This window comes from Pongo abelii, chromosome 1 (assembly GCF_028885655.2).
Source record: "Pongo abelii isolate AG06213 chromosome 1, NHGRI_mPonAbe1-v2.0_pri, whole genome shotgun sequence".
Classification (NCBI taxonomy): domain Eukaryota; kingdom Metazoa; phylum Chordata; class Mammalia; order Primates; family Hominidae; genus Pongo; species Pongo abelii.
In genome coordinates this window covers 77,995,547-78,009,162 of record NC_071985.2, presented here as the reverse complement: position 1 = coordinate 78,009,162, position 13,616 = coordinate 77,995,547, and the positions used below count along the sequence as shown (strand labels likewise).

Below are 13,616 nucleotides of genomic sequence, written 5' to 3'. Positions count from 1 at the left end.
CCCAGGCAATGTGAAAATAAGTAATTCCAGCTATATTGTAATTATATATATGTATTTCTGTTATAGCATATATACATATATAAACATAAAATACAGTTTTCATTTACAACTCCTCATGTGATGCCTCATGTGTAAAAACCTTAAATGCTTTTTTCTTAAGCTGCATAAATAAACATCAGTGAAAAACATATGGGATTTATGTGTGTTCAAACAACAAAACACAAAGCTAGACTCCTAACCTGGGGAAATACATTTCTTCCCAGATATTTTCTCACTGTTGTTTCTGGGGCACTGGAGGATAAGACAGGAACATTAGAGCTTTATGAGCTATTTGGCTTCATGCCAGGGACATCTCAACTTTGAAATTATTTTGGTGGGCATCTTTTTTCAGCTGCTTTTCTTTACCACCTCCTTCTCCAGTGCATCATCACAGGGTGCTGAAGGTCTTTTCAGGAAGCACTGAGAGGAACATCTTGATTTTTTTTAACCACAGTTTAGCAACTGTGCCATTTACTGGCCTCTTGGGAACCGACATTCTTGGATCATTAGTATACTAATTAATTGATTTTTTTTCTTGTTTAGAAAGAAAAGTTTTGCAAGGAGAAAAAAAATACCTTAGTCAGCTATTAGAAATACAGGGAAAGGGCCAGGTGGCTCATTTCCTGTATTACGAGGTGGCTCATGCCTGTAATCCCATCACTTTGGGAGGCCGAGGCAGATGGATCACCTGAGATCAGGAGTTCGAGACCACCCTGGCCAACATGGTAAAACCCCATCTCTACTAAAAATGCAAAACTTAGCCAGTCATGGTGGGGGGTGCCTATAATCTCAGCTACTTAGGAGGCTGAGGCAGGAGAATTGCTGGAACCTGGGAGGTGGCGGTTGCAGTGAGCTGAGATCGCACCATTGCACTGCAGCCCAGGTGACAACAGCGAGACTCCATTTCCCACCCCCACCCCCCCAATAAAGAAAAAGAAATACAGGGAAAGATTTTCCATTAAGAAGTGCTCTTAGAAGAAATGTCGAATTTTGTGGCTTATTAGGTAAGTAAATATCTAGCTCTGAATACACATAACTAAACAAGTGAATCCAAGTCCTTGCCGTGGCTTACAAGGCCCTACACAATCTTGCCCTCCGCTTTTAATCTCTAAACTCATATCCTCCCCTTTCTCTCCTCCTCCTGGTCCACTCCAGCTGCACTGGATTCCTTGTTTATTTAGCAGGCCAAGGAAACATGTCTGTAGAGCCTTTGCACTTCTCATTCTTAATGTGGGAAATGATCTGCCTCAAGATATCTGCATGGATCAAACCATTGCTTCTTTTAGGCCTCTGCTATTCAAATGCCCCATAAAGCAGAGTCTTTCTCTGACTTTTCTATTTTCAGTTGCATAGCCCTCCCGCAAATACACACACATACACACACCACACATGCACACCATCGTTAATCTACTTACCAAACTTTATTTTTCTTTGCAGTATATATTGCTATTAATATATTAATTATATTATTTATGTCTGCTGTTGTTGTGTTGTTATAAGATAATTAAGGGACCTTGAGAATAAAAGTTCCATGAGAATAAGAACTTGGCTTATTAAGCTCATCGCTCTATTTGCCACCCCTAAAACAGCCTGGTTTTCAACAATGATTATTGAATGAATAATTAAAAAAATGAATTATGTCTCATTGATTCAGCAGGTAATGGTCAGTTTGGCTGAAGTAAGATGAAGGAAAATGGCTTCAAAGCATCATACTATTTAGGACTTTCTTTTAGGTTTATATAGATGTGCTATGGTTTTTATGCTGTATGAAAATACTTGCATTTCACCTCCTCCAATGGTTGCCATCCAGTCAAACTCTGTGCTGTGCTTTGCATATAATACATGTCTAATGTAACAGGCTTTAGTGCCCAGGCTTCAAATCAGACCGGTTATTAAAGTCTGAAACTTTTGTTGGGTATTATAGGAAATTCAGGCCTGGGACTTGGTTTTAATGGGATAGAATCTCAGCTTTTAATCTTACACCTCATTAAAGGATTTGTAATCTTTATAATTGGTTCTTAATTTATAATTTACCATGGTCCCTGATTTTCCTCCCACTTTCTGTTTTGAAGTTTTTTTTCCATTTTAACTGCTCATTAATATGTCTACCAGAGATAAACTTGGGAAGAGAGAGATGAAAATCTGGTTATGATCTTCAGGTGTTGTTTTGCCACCATGTCAACCCACCCTGACTTCCTTTTTGGATGTTTTCTGAATTACTTAAGTAAGAGGCTCTTCTGACTACTCTGCGGCACCCAAGTTTTATTCACTCAAGGTTGGACTTTTTGTTTTTGTTTTTCTACTCTCCTTGTTTCTTAGGTGAGGACCTTTTTGTTTTTATTCCTTAGCATTTCATAAATAACACGAGAGTTCTCTTCATTTCTCTGTTTAAAAGTTTTTCCATCTTATACCTCACCACTTCTCCTGCTATTTGTTGAAAATATTTGAGGTTTCTGGATTAAGGATTTGCGCACCTGGAGAAGGAGGGCTAACACTAGCCCACTTGGTCCCAGTTCACCTAGTTGGGATCTGGCACTCCTTTCCCCTTCCTGGCAACTTCACTTTGACCTTCTTTGACTTCTCATATGCCAGTGTAGAACACCCCATAAGGAACTTTCCCATTAACCCCTGTGCAACTTAGAAAACAGTCACTATTTCTTGATCTCTTTATATTAGAATTGCTTCTCATCTTCAATCAGCTTTGTAAATGTTTCTACAAATACATCTGTTTAAAACATTTTTTTCATAGCAAATGTGTTGTGCGCAGATGATTGTCTTCTCATATCCTGAATAAATCCAACACTATGCTATATAAAAACAAAGGATTGCTAGGGATTTTGTTGGGTTGGGTGGGTGGTTAATTCACAGAAAATGAAATAAAAAAAATTTATGCTTTTATGAGTGCTAAGATTCATTATTTCAATTTGGTTTGTAGCAAGCAGCCAGCATTTAAAGGTTCATAGCTTTTTCGTAAAAGCCCTTATCTTTAGGTCAGCCAAACCAATCAAGTCAAGTGATATGTATAGAAGAAATTTTGTTCTGAATTTACTTTATTTTCTTAGACGGTTACCTAATAACTCCAGTCTTTGCTAGAGTCATCAAACTTGTTCCTCTTGAAGATATGGAAATCTTGCCTGGTCTCTTGACCATTTCGAGAAAAATGTACTAGCATAGCATAGATCTTATGGTCTGATAAACTGTTAATATATTTTGGAAGCGTATAATTTTTGTTTTGTTGGATAGAAATGTCTTCCAAGTGTTTTTTTTTTTTCTCTAGGAAAATGTGATCCATACTGAAATTAAATTTTTATATTGAGGTTCCACCAAAATAATTAATCACTACCCTAAATAACACTTATAACATTGGACCTTATTAAAACATGTTTTGCTGCTTTCTCTCAGAACATGTATAACTAAAATATTCTCCTTGAATTAAATATTGAAGGTTTTGATTCCTAAAGTCATGTGTATTGTATTATTTCTCCATTGAATCTTCTTTATTATTTAAGAATACTCAACACAGGCTGGACGTGGTGGTGAGCGCCTATAATTCCAACTACTCAGGAGGCTGAGACAGGAGCATTGCTTGAACCCAGTAGGTGGAGGTTGCAGTGAGCCAAGATGTACCACTGCACTCCAGCCTGGGCAACAGAGCGAGACTCTGTCAAAAAAAAAAAAAAAAAAAGAATATTCAATGCAATTTGAACTATAAGCTATTTAGAACTAATTTGCTGTATAATGTATAGCTTTGACTACAAGTTTCACTATTATAATCATCAAATCCTAAGAGGACCTCTCACACCTGGTTTATGCATTTATTTCTTCATATTTCCCCTTGGTTTTTAAAAAATATTTATCTTGTATGACTATTTATCTGTATAGGCAACCTGCCACTCAAGACTATGTGGTTTCTAATATCAGGTGTTATGACATAAACTGAGCATGGAGCTGGACTGTAGCAGTTGCACGATGAATGGCTGATGTGACATAAATTTAGGAATGTAATTATTATAACTAACAGCAAATCCTTAATCCCTTGACTCTCTATAAACCAATTTATAGGTTATTTAATTAATCATTAGAGGAATAAAGGCCTAAAGATGACATCTTCTAGATCAATATTATTTAGGCATACATACTTAATATTCTGATTACTTTGACAAATAAGAACTCCTATATTCTTACAACTGTAGGCTTTTAATTTGACATTCAAATTAAATAAGTGCAAAAGTGATTGACAATTATAATGGTATAAATGATTGAGGAAATGGTGATTGCACATTAAATAAGAGACATAGAAGAGAGGTGAGGGATTGAATTGAGCAATCAAAGTTAAGTATGTTTTAAAGCTAAGTAAAGGGTGACACAAACTGAGCAGGGCACAGTTTGAATGAGATCATGAAATAAGCTCATTATGAGATTAAATGAGATAATGAAATGAGTGGTAGAAAGCCTAATCAGAAATCATTTTAAATGTCAGTAGGACTTTTTTTTTTAACCTCTGTGTGTATGTATCTTAAGAATTGGGACTAGTTGTATATTTGGGACTATTTATATATATTTATATATTTTATATTTGAAAGCCAGCAGTTAAAACCAAGATTTTGACTCTTATACTCCCACAATCAGTTCAATATCAACCAGCTAGTAACCAAACCAGTTGTTTCATTAATGCCATTCAGTGATGCCTAGATCTTACATTGCTTAGTGTCTCTTCAAGGTTTTTCCTCCATTGTCTCCATAATGGTAGTTCTTCTAGTGTGTTCTCTGTTTCTTTTGTTCCACTTAGAATTTAGCCTTATTGACTTCAAGTTGTCTCAATTGTAGGTACAAAATTGTGGCTCTTACATATTCCTTTTCTGGTAGAATTGAGCCCATGGGCAGTAAGCTTGGAAAGATCAGGAGACACACACATGCACACAAATCAATGCTCCTGCCAAGGCCAGTAGATTGGAGGCATTCTTAGATGTCTCTACTTCATGGGATATTCTTGTCATTTTGGCCTTTCCCTGACTTAATGATGGCCATATACTGGCCTGGGGTCCTTCAGCTGTCAAGTGTTTAGTTTCTGAATAAATATTTATATTGCCACTATTTGATGGTTTTAAAAATAACTTTCTGCTGTAATCTATTTGCTAAATGTTGTTAAAGGCATCCCACTCTTCCTTGGTAGACCTCGATTGCTTGCGTAGTTACTTCTCTGAGGCAATGTGATTCTATAATAGTGTGGCTGTCATTGAATAGCTTGGGAAGCTGTCTGAGTGCAGGGGGAATTGATTGTCTTGGTAGCCTAGGGCAGGCTAATTGTTGGTGTGAGATACACCACTCAGGTTTGCACTAGTCAAGAAGGACTAGAATTCATCAGCTATCTCTTCCACTCTGAAGGCTTTTATAAGCCTCACAAAAAATAACTTGTAGGACTTTCCGAGAGTCAAGAGGGGTTCTGGTATAATAGAGCTTTTTCTGGAGAATGTTTCCAAAATGGGAAGTATGAGCTCCATTTGTATCTTGCAGTAATTCATGAAATAAGCCCCCAGGTGAGCGTGCGTCTCAGGATTCAGATAAGAGGGTGAGAAATCGAGGACCTCATAGAGACACTGGTGATGATTTTTGAGGTAACCAAAGCAGTCAGGTTTCTATGTTTTTATGATGTTATGAACATAATCTATATCCACTGTAGAAATATTTGGAAAATGTAGATAAATAAAAGTATGCATAATTCAAAGAGTTATTGCTATTAACACTTTATAGTATCTGTGCAAATCTTTTTCTATGCACAGAGAGTAGACTTGCAGCAACGGAAGATTTAACGTATATGAGATCTCGTGATTATGATGGTTTCACGAAGTACTGCAGTTTATTAACTTGCTAAGAAACTAATATATATTGTGCATGCTATAAAGGTAATGTGCACAGTGATCCCAGGTGACCATACAGAAGCCCCACTTCAGGGAGGCCTAGATCTAACTCCTTACGAGTTTGGAGAAATATTGCATGCTATAATATTACTCATGAATGTTGGTATTTGTAAGATTGGGCTATATCCTTGAAAAATGTCAAGGGTATATGGTGATGTGTGACTCTGTGTGTGTGTGTGTGTGTGCATGTGTGTGTGGATGTGTCTTAGTCCATTTTCTGTAGTTTATAACAAAATACCTGAAACTGGGTATACAGAAAAGGAATTTATTTCTTTATACAGAAAAGGAATTTATACAGAAAAGGAATTTATTTCTTTATACAGAAAAGGAATTTATACAGAAAAGGTGTTTATTTCTTACAGTTATGGAAGCTGAGGAGTCCAGTGTTGAGGGTCTGCCTCTGGTAAGGGCCTTCTTGCTGGTACAGGGTATCAATCATATTGTAAGGGCACTGAGTGTGGTAGCATGCTAGCTCAGGTCACTAGTCCTCTTCTTATAAAGCTACCAGTCCCACTTCCATAACCTGTTAATCCATTAGTCCATGAATGGATTAATCCACTCATGATGGCAGAGCCTTCATGACCCAATCACCTCTTAAAAGCCCCACTTGTCAATATAGCCACATTGGGGATTGAATTTTAACATGAATTTGGAGGAAAGAAATATCCAAACCAAAATATTATGCTTGTGCATAATCACATTATATATTTAGTAGCCTAATTTTCTTCAATTAGTGTTGTAAATACTTTACCATGTCATTAGCTATTATTAAAACTGTGATTCAAAATAGCTACATTACATCACGTAAGTGGATCTACCTTCATTTATTTAACATCATCGGGTACTAGGTAGTTTATAGTTTATCTTATCGTTGCTTTTCCAACTAATGCTGTGATGAATGTCCTTATCATTGTAATTCAGAATTCTGTGAGGTTATTAGGTTGAGATCTCTCTCTCTCTGTCTCTGTGTGTTTTGTGTGTGTGTGTGTGTGTGTGCACGCACATGCACGTGCAAGACTTTTGATACATAATGTCAAATTGCTTTCCAGAAAGATTTCTCTTGTTGACACCCCTCAGCAAGTTTAAATTGTGCTAATCTCAGTATACCCTCACCTGTAGTAAGTCTTATAAAAAAACATAGCAATTTGCCAACATAATAGTTATTTCTTTTCTTTGCATTAGATCACTTGTACAGTTTGTTTTTCCTTCTGCTTATTGACTATTAAATCTTTTACGAATTAAATCATATTCTTTGCCTATTTTATTGAGCTATCTATTAATCTTATTAATTTGCAAGCACTTTAAAAATCATCATTGGAATTAATATTTTGCCTGTCATAAGTCATAAATGTGCCCACTTTTCTCCATTTCCATTGCTGTCATCCCAGTAGAAGCCACCATTATTTCCATTCCATCTGAATTGCTTCAGTAGCCTAAATTCCTAATAGAATTGCAAGGATCTGCTTGATGTGGCCCCTCTCTACTTTTCTAGCTTTGTCTCAGGATCATACTCCTCAATTTCTGCACTGACTTTCTTTTACTTTTATCGCCACTAATTGCCCCCACTTCCACCATGCCTTCACACATGTTCCTGTTCCTGGTAAGCTTCATCTTCTCCACGGCCATTCTCACACACCTTTGCCTGTCTAAGTCTTCCTTCTGGATTAGGGCTCCTTAAACATTTTCATAGCATCCCATTCTCTTTCTTCCTTATATTGAAAACAACTGTAATTAAGGTATTCACTTTTGCAAACTATGTTTTGAACAATTACCTGCATAATTTAGATGGGGTTAAGTGATTGACATACACAATTTCCATAGTTTTGCAAAAAAAAAATGTAGATATACACATATATTTTCTATGGGGAGAATTTAAAAAGTTAAAGGAGTCTCCTTGTGCTTCATGGGATGAATCATCCTCGAAGAGTAATGGACAAGACCATGGGCTCTGGAGTCCTAGGACTTAGGTTGGAATCCTGAACCCACCATTTTTGAGCTGTTTAGTCATGGGCATGAGTTACTTAACCTCTCTGTGCTTCACTTTTCTCCTCTATTAAATGGGGTTGGCCGGGCGTGGCGGCTCACGCCTGTAATCCCAGCACTTTGGGAGACCAAGGCAGGTGGATCACCTGATGTCAGAAGTTAGAGACCAGCCTGGCCAACATGGTCAAACCCCGTCTTTACTAAAAATACAAAAATTAGCTGAGCTTGGTGGCACGTGCCTGTAATCCCAGCTACTCGGGAGGCTGAGACAGGAGAATCGCTTGAACCCAGGAGGTGGAGGTTGCAGTGAGCTGAGATCGCACCATTGCACTCCAGCCTGGGTGACAAGAGCGAAACTCTGTCTCAAAAAAAATAAATAAATAAAATAAAAAAGAAATGAGGTTAATAATTACATCTGTCTTTTCTGATTGCTGTGAATATTGAAGGAGGTAATTCATGAAGTTCTTAGTGCCTGGCACATGGTAGACACTATATAAAATGTTAGTCATTATCCTTTTCTTTGTCCTGTTTTCCGACTTCTTCATCTTTGAATTTTATTAAGTGCCAACTCACCAGGAGCACAGTGCTAGATGGTATCTAGGGTTCTGCTTTCTTTCTAAGGAATTGCTCTGCTGGTTTTGAAGTGTTTCCTCAACATAACAAGATTACTTCTGATGATAGTTTGTGAAGCCTCTCCCATCACCTTGACATTCTTCTTTAGGAGTTGATGGTATTTCATTTTTGCTTCCAGAATGGCAATGAATATCTTCTGTAAAATAACACAATTTATCTCTGCTTCTTTTTTGGTAGTGTAACTTATTGAGTATTAATACTCAGATCTGCTTTTCTTGACAGCTGGCAAACTTCCCCAGACTCTGCGAGGAAACGGAAAGGATTGTTGCTAACCACATTCGTGAGCGAGAAGGGAAGACAAAGGACCAGGTAAAAAGAGGTCTTCCCTGGAGGGCAGGGAGATCGTGGGAGATCGAAGGTCTCTGCGAAGTTGTCTGGTAGTTCCCAACTGTAAGCCTGTCGCTTAAAAGGAAAAAAAATAGTGGAACACAACTACATTATGTTTATTTTTACTTATTTATGAATTATACATGTACTATATTCATATCTTATTTATGTTAAAAATATGAGAAAATAAAAAGACTTCATTCAGAAGAATGAGATGCAAAAGCAGTAACAGGAGTTTCATTATTATTTTTTCTCAATGCTCCATGGATCATGCATACATCCTTCTTTGAAAACCACTAATCCGGAAACATACCACATTTTCTCTTTAAGACAGAGGTTCTTAACTTTTAATGGGCCCACAGATGGACTCCAGAAGATTCACAAACTCCTAAAACATTATGCAAAATGCTCAGTGTTTTTATTTTTTTCTGAGGAGAGAGTGGACCTAGATTTTCATCAGCTTATTCATACAACCTATGATTGAAAAAAAATTGAGAACTACTCTTTTAAACCTTTCTATTTTGTGAATGTATGTGGTTTGTAAGGAGTGACCCTGAAATTGTTTTCTAATCCTAGCTTTGTGATTTGCAAAGATTATTTTCAAGTGAGGATAATTCATTTAAAAAAGTAAAGGACTACATGGAAAGAATAAAAATCTTCTTAGGTTTAAATGGGTTTTTCTTAGTTATTTATAAAACATTATAACAGGAAATACAAAGGGTTTTACATACCCTTGAATTCCATGACACAGCTGCACGTGTGATGTTGTGGAGAGAACACTGGACTTAGGCCATGTGCTTGCCACAAAATAACATCATGTTCTTGTGTAAATCACTTCTTTGGGCTGTTGTTTTCTCATGTACAGCATTAATATATTGGTCTATATGCTCTCTGAAAGCCTGTGTAAGTTAGTATTACAGGATTTTGTGGTTCTCAGATGAGTGGGAAGGAGGTAAGGGAGAAATGGGGAAAAGGAAGAAGACAAAATAAAAGAGAGAGGAACAAACCACAGGGAGAGACACACACAGCATACAGAGTGTGCGTGGGGAAGAGGAGCGGGTGGAGGAGAAAGGAGAAAAGGAAGGATAGAGGGATGGAGACCCAGCAGATTGGGACATTCGTGAGTGATTCCAGTAACCACCTTTTCTCTGCTTGAGCTGTGGATTCATTGTCACTACTTTTTATCATTGTGTTTTGAAAGTTAATTAATCACCATTTATAGTTTTCACTTGTTTATCAACTTTCACACTCTTGGATAGCTGCAACAGCCAAAAGAGGAGAAAACAGGCTTTGTGCTTCAGTTGAGATGAACAAATCAGTATTAACTCCTGAGTCAGTGAAATCAAGTCTAGAGTCAGATATGGAGCCCCAGGGCCAGAGGTTCTCCCTAACGTCTAATGGCTTGGCCCCTCCTGGGCTGAGAAAACTTAAGTTCTTAAGAATCAGCTGTACTCCTGAACTTAAGTAAATAAGCTAACTGTTTTAATTTAGTGTCTTTCATCTATAGTGTTCAAATGATAATAAATCCTACTTAACTCTTTAGGATCCGCTGTCAAAATAATATTGGAGAAAATATATGATAATTATTTAAAGCATTTTAAATATTTGTAATCATATCTATGTCAGTTGTTAGCTTCTTCATATTTCACAGTTTTTGTTTTAGTAAAATGGGATGTTCAAACTTCACAATGTTGTTAAGATTGCGGGCTCTGGGCTCAGACTACCTGACTTTGAATTTAAGCTCTGTTGTTAACATTTTGTGTAACTTGTGACAAGTTATTTGACATCTTTACACTTCAATTTTCTCATCTTAAAGTGAAACAATAGTGGTAGTTAACTCACAGACATTTTGTGAGGATGGAAAGAAGTAATCAAAATACAAGGCCAGGTGTAGTGGCTCACACCTGTAATCCCAGCATTTTGGGAGGCTGAGGCAGGCAGATTGCTTGAGGTCAGGAGTTCGAGAGCAGGCTGGGAAACATGGTGAAACCCTGTCTCTACAAAACATTAAACAATTAGCTGGGCATGGTGGCCTGCACTACCAGTAGTCCCAGCTACTCAGAGGCTGAGGTGGAAGGATCATGTGAGCCTGGGAGGTTTAGGCTGCAGTGAGCTATGGTCACACCACTGCACTCCAGCCTGGGTGACAGAGCAAGACCCTGCATATATATATCTTAGTTCTTAATTTTAGTTGTTTTTGTTGTTATTCCCAAAGAGCTATGGCACATGGTAGATTCGAGGAAGAATTGCCTTTGCTGATTTCAAGGGAAATTGTTTTCAATCTGCAACTCAGTTACAGTGGTTAATTTATTCCCCAAGTAGGACATAAGGGATGGAGCAGGCATCTCCCTACTAAGTCACAGTCTCAGGTGGTGTGGTCCAACAGTTATCAAGTGCCTGTCAAAGCTGGTAGTAGTCACCTCTAATATGGACTTGTGTGGCATAGCAGAAACATGCCTGGTTTTGGTAGTGTGGACATGTCATTTTGGATAGATCTCACATTTGAATTCTTGACTCTGTGCTGCCTGGGACCATGTGGTACTTTTATAGTATCCAGTTAGACAGAGTGACCCATATCCCCAGGCCTCCGTGCCTGAACAGCTCTGGGGCATTCTTGCAGTTTTATTTCTTTCTTTAAAAAGTAGAGTTACTACCAACTTCTGCTCTGGAAGCTTTGTGGGAAAAAAACCTTCAAAATTAAAAATATGGAAAGCCATAAATCTGTCTGTAGCTTTTTCTTAAACAAAGGTTTTTTGGATGTCTGAGTGTGCCAGCTGTTAGTCTTGGTGCTTCCACACATGTCATTGCATGTTGAAGCGGTGGGCTTTCTGGGAAACTACTGCTACCAGGAGTAGCTTTACTTTGCTTCAACTAAATATTCAATAACTGTGGGTGAAAAAGGCAGTGAGAAACTCTGAGAAAGTGAAAAAATAAGAAAAAAAATGGATTATTTTTCTTTTCATCCCCCACATGCGACCTGGCTTTTTTCCTAGAGTGAACACAGACTCCCAATTTCCAGGAATATAATGAGAACAGCCATAGCTTTTATTTTTTTTCCACTTTTTTTCCTGTACTACAGTCCAAGTTAATGTGTGTGAACGTCCAAAAGATATTCATGACAGCCTTTGGCGATGTTGAGAATTATGTAGATATTTTGCTCCTTATAGTGGCAACAACTTATTTGTGTTCAAATATTACAGTTTATTGGTACAAACTTTTGGCCAAATGGATTTGGAGTATACAATTTAACTGAATCTGGCTTTATTGTTGGGAGAAGAGAGGCAAAACTACAACTAATCCAATAATGATCACGCTTCCTAATGTTTCAGTTTTCTTCAAGATATGAAACAAAACTCTGACTGTATGAATTTTTTCATACAAGTATGATGTTATTGACCCAATAGCCCCCATGCCTTGACTTTATTTTTGGTAATGGGAGTAGATTTGGAGTGATCTTTTAAATCTTTTTTTGACAGGTCCCATTGTGACTCTCAGCAAGATTTGGTCAGATGACTGGTTGAGATTAGCCACAAAAACAAAGCCTCCAAGCCTATAGCACTGGGTACTGAGTACAAAACAAGTGGCCACATACTAATTATGTATATGAATATGTGAGAATAAATCACTCCCTGGAAAGTTAACTGTTCTTGGCCAGGCACAGTGGCTCATGCCTGTAATCCCAGCACTTTGGGAGGCCAAGGTGGGTGGATCACCTGAGGTCAGGAGTTCAAGACCAGCCTGGCCAACACGGTGAAATCCCATCTCTACAAAAGTACAAAAATTAACTGGGCATGATGGCAGGTGCCTGTAATCCCAGCTACTTGGGAGGCTGAGGCAGAAGAATTGTTTGAACCCAGGAGGCGGAGGTTGCAGTGAGCTGAGATTGCACCATTGCACTCCAGCCTGGGCAATAGAGTAAGACTTGTCTGAAAAAACAACAACAACAAAAAAGAGAGTTAACTGTTCTTCAAGCCTGGTAGATAGTTACATAAATAAGGCTGCAAATGTTTATTGGGCACCTATTATGTGTCTCATGCTAGGCTCTAAGTTCTAAGGATAAAATGGTGAACAAGATAAACACAATCCCAGCTTCTATGGAGTGTACAGTCTTGCAGAGAAGAGAAACATTAAACAAAAAAAATAATTAATTACATTTGTAGTAAATGCCACAAATAAGTATAGGGTGCTATATAGATATACACGCACATACACGCACATACACAAACACACATATATGTATATATAGTGTATATATACATGTACATATATCTATGTATGTATATATGTGTGTATATATACATGTACACATATACATACATACATATATGTATATATGCTTATATGTATATACATACATATAAGTATATGCATGTACATATATGAACATATATATGCATATATGTACATATTTGAACATATATATGCATATATGTACATATGTGTATATAGCACCCCATATTTTATAGAATACATAATTTTACGTATACATAATTTTATGTATGTATATAATTATGGCACATAGACTATTTGAGAGTAATAGTACAATCCAACCTGGTCTTGGTTGGGTAGGGGATAAGGATCATGGATGGCTTTCTTAAGGAAGTACCCACTGGGGAGCATTATGTAGAATATGTCTATGAACTGTTGCCATGAGGACTCTGATGTGTTCAAATGCTACCTTCAATGAAGGGAGGCAGCAAACAAATATTCACAATA

At 37.5% G+C, this 13,616-nt stretch overlaps 1 protein-coding gene across 15 annotated transcripts in view; it reads left to right on the top strand.

Annotated features, from left to right (window-relative positions):
• The window catches only part of DNM3 (dynamin 3), a 577,169-nt gene that overhangs the window by 218,412 nt on the left and 345,141 nt on the right, over nucleotides 1-13,616 (top strand). For all 15 annotated transcript variants that reach the window (XM_024249216.3, XM_024249215.3, XM_054525302.2 and 12 more), the window contains exon 11: nucleotides 8,796-8,882. In XM_024249216.3, coding sequence (XP_024104984.2) covers nucleotides 8,796-8,882 — 87 coding nt within the window. The remainder of the gene's footprint in view (nucleotides 1-8,795; nucleotides 8,883-13,616) is intronic.